At 34.7% G+C, this 7,500-nt stretch overlaps 1 protein-coding gene across 1 annotated transcript in view; it reads right to left on the bottom strand.

The window, feature by feature from the left end:
- Positions 1-2,758: 2,758 nt before the first annotated feature.
- The window catches only part of LOC106874534 (corticotropin-releasing hormone receptor 2), a 392,683-nt gene continuing 387,941 nt past the window's right edge, over positions 2,759-7,500 (bottom strand). Inside the window, exon 12 of the mRNA XM_089353968.1 lies at positions 2,759-3,262. Within this exon, the coding sequence (XP_089210094.1) occupies positions 2,951-3,262 (312 nt within the window). The 3' untranslated portion in view covers positions 2,759-2,950. The remainder of the gene's footprint in view (positions 3,263-7,500) is intronic.

Below are 7,500 nucleotides of genomic sequence, written 5' to 3'. Positions count from 1 at the left end.
TCAAGGTTCAGGAAAGTACGTTTAAACAGATATATACATGCATACATACACATAATATATATATTTGTGTATGTGTGTGCGTGCACGTGTGTGTATTTATATATATATATGTGTGTGTGTCTGCATATATACACATATACACACATGCACTCACATATATACGTAATTCTTTCTGGAAATTGGATCTTGTAGTACAGAAATGTTATGAATAATTTAATGTGAACTTGGATCGTAAAACAGAGTTAAGATGACTCAAGGAAACCGGATTCGTATTACTAAACCAGACACATTTCTCGTGCTGAGAAAAGAGTTTACCTTGTGTCTCTACGTTCGTTGTTGCATATGTGTAAATTTGGTGTGCGGTAGAATAAGGGAAAATGAAAATTGGTCTTATCAGAATAAGATTGGATGCCGTTGGCAACAACAGTATGTTGATTATTGACTTGTACAATTGAACTTGTAATCGAAGAGAAAGCAGGTAGTTGTTGTTGGAAATGTGTATGCAAGATAGTTGTAAACTTTAGTAATACCAGGAAAAAAGCATTGAGTTAGTAAATTTATTTTTACGTAAAGATCCAAATGATATTGAATTAAGGAAGTAGGTCTCTATTAGAACTGGATCTACGGAAGCAGTAAAGTTATTCATTAACAGGAAAGCGAGATCCATTTTGCTGGAAAATTTTATTAGTAATCGCTGTTTTCTTTATATTTGAGGTATTGGAACTGAGGGCAACAAGGCAGGACTGTTCTTTTTGGAAATCGGGCACAGTTAACTTATTTTCGTGGAACAATCTATATATTTGAAGGAAAAAAGAGATACGTTTAGCGAATTTGAGGACTAGATCTGTGGCGCAATGTTGTTGGTAACAGATGGACATTGTCAGGATCTATAACTTCTGAAGTGGGCGGATGAACCTTAGCGGTAAGTACGGTGAAGATTTCGTTGGAGTAGAAATGCAGAGATTTATCTATTGTGGACAGTGAGGAGTTGGATGAACATTATAATGTTCCTGTATTCATTGCTCCTCGGCCGAAGAACTGCACGCGAGACCGCCATAGGTAAAAAGTAAGGAGAGGAGTATTCCGTAAATTTTAGTGGAGACAGTTGTGTCACGCAATCAGAAGCGCTTGATACAATTTTGGTAAGTGGAATAGCTTGAAAACTTTATAATGTATAGAGGTAACGTATGCAGTTCGGACGATAATCATACAAGAATTGTTACCGTTTCATAAATGCCGACCGGTGTGGGGAAGTGTGATATTAATTGGAGACGTTTGGGATCTGAATTTTTGCCTGAACAGCAATAGCGCAGCTATGGATGAACTTCTTTGAACGTTTTGAGCTTTGAGATTTTGTTTTCTGTGAGATGTGGATGGGCATGTCTGAAAGAATGAATTTAATAACACAACTGTTTTCGATGAATCAGCGGAAGAGCTCATATAGTACCTTCCTCTGAATGGCACAAGACTTGTGGATTTCCATCCATCCAACAACATGAAGTGTCATACTGACGGAGTTCAAAAACTGATATAGTGTGAGTGGATGCTTGCAGTGTAGGCCGAATATGGAGGAAGAGTAAGAGGACAGACAAGTTTAAATTGTTGTTAGTATGTTGCAGAACCGAGTATAGGGACATGAAAATAGGTTGATATAAAGAGATCGCAAAATATTCGGTTTGAACACCGGTGTTAATAGAGTATACATCTATATCAACATGTATAAGGTGGGGTGCGTGCATGTGAATGCGTGTGAATGTGATAGAAATAAATACATTCCAAATATAACGAGAATCGAAAATATTTCTTCACAAAAACTTTAGCGAAGGGATTAATAAAACCGAAAATATGTTAGAAAATACGATAGAAATATGAATCCATAGTATATATACTGGTATGAATAAAATGAGTGGGAACAAATAAAACAAATCATATAAATAAATATATGTATGTGTGTGTGTGTTGTGTGTGTGTTGTGTGTGTGTGTGTGTTGTGTATATGTATGTATCATATATACACACACTCACATACACACACATGCATGATTCAAAATTATACAAGGAAAACAAACAAAAGAATATATATGTATATATTAGCGCCCCAGGCAAAAACAAAGGGGAAATTCTGCCTTTGTTTGGAAATACATTACAAATGCGTTTGTAGATTTACATTTAATATCGGTACGTGCATGTTTGTCCAACTTATATCTATCTATCTATCTATATATATATATATATATATATATATATATCTTTATAGAGCAGAAATGATTGTGGGACCCAAACAGATTCAAATGGATATCCTGTGCATGTTGCAGATGTCTGGAATCAATTTCCTTTCATTAAGCATAAACCCACCTTAAACAACCATAGATATATGAGAATATATACACGTAAATAAACAACCTTCCTGATAAAGATATCTCTGAACGTTTGAGTAACATTTCGTAGTGTTTTTGCGCGCCATTAAAACACTGTGTGTAAGTGCATACTAGTGTGTGTACGTGTGTGTCCATGTGTGTGTGTGTGTGTGTGTGTGTGTGTGTGTGTGTGTATGGGTGCGTGTGTTTGATTGTGTGTGCGTATGTATGTGTCTGTGAACGCTTGGTTGCTTGTATCTGTTTATGGACCAATGCATATTTAAAGACATCACAAATGCAGACATATTGCCGACAGATATCACTACTTAAAGACAGGCCTTTCACTTACTTAGTTTTCTGCATGCTGAAGTAATATGTTTACTTAACTCCTACCGTCGTACGCACTTTTTATATTGCAATTTTATCTTATTCATATTGACTTAGTATTATTACAATTATAACAGAAGTAAATGACAAAGAAAACTTTAAATGTTATAGAATGGGAAAATATAATGTTTCAAAATCCCGGAGAATGCAGGAGATAGTTAGATTCCAGCTTATTTCAATTATTCAGAATCAGAAACAGAATGAGGTTCATAAAAATTGGTTCGTCCTATCTTGTAGTTCGTCTCCTCCTTCTTTGCAGTTTGGTAAGCTACTTATAGTAGTTTTTCCATTTGATTGCTCTGCCATGCTTGCACTTCCTGAAGAATAAACATGTAAACGACTGTTCTGTTTTTTAAATTGTTTCTGATTCCTTATTCGACTTCGAATAGACATCATGGCGACGACATCTGATTGTGACAAAAAGAGAGATGATGTACGAGAGCTTCTACGGCGCATGCTGTGTTTCATACTTCGACTGATCATAAACCTTCGCCATTTTTTCGTGATCACAGACTGTACCTTTAAGAGGAGAAATTAGAAAAATATATTCACATAATTTGAAAATACATTTTAAGATAAAACAATATATTATTTTTCAAAGTAGCATTCAAATTTCTCTGCATATTTCAACCTAACTTTGTGGCGTTTCAAGACTGCAATTTTGCCAAGATTTTATACTCCATATTTATAAACGGAAATTATGCGTTTTCGTATAAAAGATGTTGATAAATTTAACAACGAGGAAGTTGGAGTGATTATTTCCAATATCCAACATTTAGAATTATCATTATTGGGTTAATTAATGAAAATTGAAAGACTGCAGTAGAATCATTTTCAGTTGACGAAATCTTAAAGGAAAAAAATGAAATAAAATCAGAAGAAAAGTTAATTTATGAAGAGAATATTCTGAAAGTTCTGCAATTTTGCAATGATTATAGAAAGCAAAATACTTTTTTCAAAGAGCATAAAATTTGAATATTTGCAAGACATTTTATTGTTCCAAAGTAGTCGAAATGTGTTGACTTAATTAGAAGGCAGTAGTAAAACGAAAACATTATTCACAAACGAAAAAAAAAATGCTTTAAAAAGTAAACTTATTCTAAGAGAGGATCAAAGAACAAATTGTATGCAGGTCAAAATATTTTAAATCAATTTTTTAAAAATTTCTGAAATATTACGACGTTATGCGCACTATGTTTCGCTGAATATGTTTTTTTAAAAATAATCTGGTTTAGCTGCTGATTTTATTGTTGTTGTTACTAGAAAGTTACTTGGTTCCAGAAAGAACAACTAAAAAGCTAGATTGCGAATAAAATCTTCATGTCATGTGAGCGGCGAATAATCTCAGTAGAAACATGTAGTAAGAAAAGTGAGAGTCAACAACGATTTTAGTGTCAAATACCCAGTCGCTTCCTAATCCTTATAGCCCTACAGGCCATCACAGAGAAGTTTAGGACTGGTTTCCCATGGAAATTCCGATGTGCTAATGATAAGCAGTAAAGGAATAGGCATATAATACCCGATGTGCGATATGGACACATATGAGATATAGTGAAATTACCGGCACACTTACTGAAAGTGTAGGTTTCGTGTGTAATATATGCATGGTAAGAGTACGTATTGTGATCACACAGGAAATAGCTTCTCTTAGTTACCCTTAATGTATGAAAGGCAAAGATGCCTTCGGTAGAATTTGAATTCATAACATAAATATATGCGAAATGTCGTTAGGCATTTCGCCCGGCGTGCTATGCATTCTGCCATCTCCCTTCGTTGCATTTACATTATACTGCTTTTCTTAATGCTTAGGCTTATCTAGATACATATTCAATGATTTTAATTCAGATTCCGCTATGTCTTGTAACTGCTTTCTAACTTAAAATGGTTCTTAACATGCATGCATTAACTGTATTTGGATAGCAATTCATCTTTGCTGTATTCAAATAGCAATGTATCACAGGGCTCATGTCAACGAACGAGATATATTTTCTGTGAGCAAGTATCTTGTTCACCGGTTCGAACATGCCTCAAGCATATTCGGACATTACAGTTTTACTTATCCCTTCTTAGCGCTCTCCCTTTGTCATTTACGTACCGTGAGCTTCCGCACTGCGATACCAGTCGCCATATGGCAATTGGAAAAGCATAAGAGACCCAGTCTCTTCAATCAGCTCGTAGCGTCTCTTTCTTGGTGTTCGTAACCGAAGAGGAGATAACTACTCCGAAATGCTTGTATCTCACGTTCTGGGTAGGTGGCGTTGCGAGCTGATTTAGATGTATATAACCCATCTGTCAACGAACGGGATATACTTTCCGTGACAAAACGCATTGAATAGCTTGTTCACCGGTTCAAACGTGCCTCAAGTATATTCGAACTGATAATACCATTACAAAGGCTGAGTCATTAATACCCCATTTATTTTCTCACTGCCTATAGAAGAGCATTACGCGCACAACTTTGTAGAATCACCCAAGCTTATGAAGGAAGCTTCTACTTAGCCATATGACCTATTAGAAATGGCAACTAAGTATCATTCTAATCATAATCTAGTCTTGAATTAGGAAATACCACATTAGTTAGTCTAATTCTGTATCTCCTCTGACCTCCCCAGGTCGGGGATGATTACAGCCGGAATACTTTTGGTTATAGGTCTGTTGTTCAGGGTTAATTTAGGACTAAGATTTTTATAGCAATTATTTTGTTAGTTGCTTCTGATTTCGTTTTCAGCGAGGGAGAAAAGATCTTGTTAAAAAGCCCTATCATCTATCGCACTGTGCAACTATCAGCGTCTTGTGGTGTCCATCTTACTGGTCGAATATCTGTAGCGAAAGTAGTTACAGCCTATCTAGATGTATTTGTTTATACTAGATTAATTAATTAATGAAACCACACAACTAATTATGAGTAGTGTGAAATAAGTTGTTAGATATAAAAGACTATTGTGTGCAGGGCCATCTTAAATTCATTATAGACCTGCGTGCAAGCCACATTGTGGAACCTGTATTGTTTAATACCTTAAATGCAAGGCACGACATAAACACATCTGCATTGAACCTGTGGCTTCGTGGGAACCTTTAGGAAACCTCTGGCGTGAGCTTAATCTAAAGAAAATGAGGGAGAGACGGAGGAAAATGGCTAATGCCATTGAAAATTAAAGCAGAAGGATGTCGATTTCAATGGGATTCTTTGCCTCGCCGGTAGTGGAAATCGTACGCTACTAAACCGGCTGAGGAAGAAAAAAAACTCATTTAGGAAATTTATTTGCGCAAATATTTGCTGAATGAAAAAAGTTAAGATAGCAGTGTATGGCAACTTTAAACGACAGTATGAAACTTGAATAATATCTGAAATCGCGAGGCTTGCTAGCACTACATCTAAGGTAATTGATGATAATGCATAAACTACATAGAAAATTTATGGAAAGTCAGTGAAAGAAATTGTTTACTAAAGAAAATTGTTAAGTATGCCTTCTTTGATTCCCTTACTTGTGTGAATATTAATTCTAAGCATTCTTTTACTACGTTCAAAAGAGAGAGGTACAGAGAGAGTCAGAAAGAGATAGAAAGAGAGAGAGGCGCATATGCACGTATATATTATTTGCAATGAGGGTCAAAGTTTATGTATGTGTTCTCAAATGTGAAGGTGCTTGCACGTATTTATTTCTTCTCTTGATAAAAAAAAACAGCGTTTTAAAATGGGTATAACTACGCTTATTTGACCGAGGTGGCAGTATATCAACGTAGCATGTGAAGAATTATAGAATGATTGTTTTTATATCCTATTACCTCTGAATTGCGATGCTCATCACCTACACACTTCACACTCGTAAGTTAAGTTCACATACTTATAAATTGCTATCATGCAGTGTACAACTAACTTATTAGGAAATGTACACGTTGTAGAATTCTTGGATACAATCAGTCTCATATTTATTTGCTCAAGCTTGCAAATGATTACTGCTTGAAGAAAGGTTCTGACAATGCATTGAGTTATAGGTGTCGAAGACTATTACGTAATTTTACTAATACGGTAATAATAATGCCATTATGTCTTGCAGATATTGAATTCAAATTATGCCTGACAATCTTTTCAAATTTAGATGTTGCTTGAAAGTAGGAAAACAATCAACAGAGCTATTAGATATTGTAAGATTAAACCCATAACTCTGTTGTTTCTACAAACTCATCAACTACCATTAAATATTTAATAAGGATAAATAACTTATGTGGAAGCCCCAATGTGGTCCTTCCGTTTATTTCTTCGCGCACAAACTTCAAAGTCGAAAGAAATTCGATAATGTAGCTTACAAGTAGCATAGGATTCTTTTGATTGCAATGCACTTGAGAATACGCCTTTTCTTTCAGTTGCAACCGGAAGATAAATCATTAGTATTATTCCACACCATGCGACCATTGTACCTACACTCATCCTAATAATTTATCTTTTAAAATACCATTATCTCCTTTAGTGTAACGAAGTGCATAATTTTAGATTCGTAAATCTTTTTTCAAAATAAATGTAACAAATATTTTAGTGAAAATACTCCAGAGAAGATATTTAGTTTTACCTCAGTGAACTTTGAATATAAATATATTTTATAAAATTATTATGTCCGTTCGTAAAAAAGTGTTTACAACGCTACAAATAAAAATAATTACTCGCAGCTTATTTTCTTTATCCATTATATATTCATTATGTAATGAATTGTAAATTGGTTGTTATTAATATAAATTCTTTATACTATAAAGATTTGTGA

This window comes from Octopus bimaculoides, chromosome 1 (assembly GCF_046866305.1).
Source record: "Octopus bimaculoides isolate indiv1 chromosome 1, ASM4686630v1, whole genome shotgun sequence".
Classification (NCBI taxonomy): Eukaryota; Metazoa; Mollusca; class Cephalopoda; order Octopoda; family Octopodidae; genus Octopus; species Octopus bimaculoides.
The sequence above is the reverse complement of the archived record's forward strand: the minus strand, read 5'-3'. Positions and strand labels throughout refer to the sequence as shown.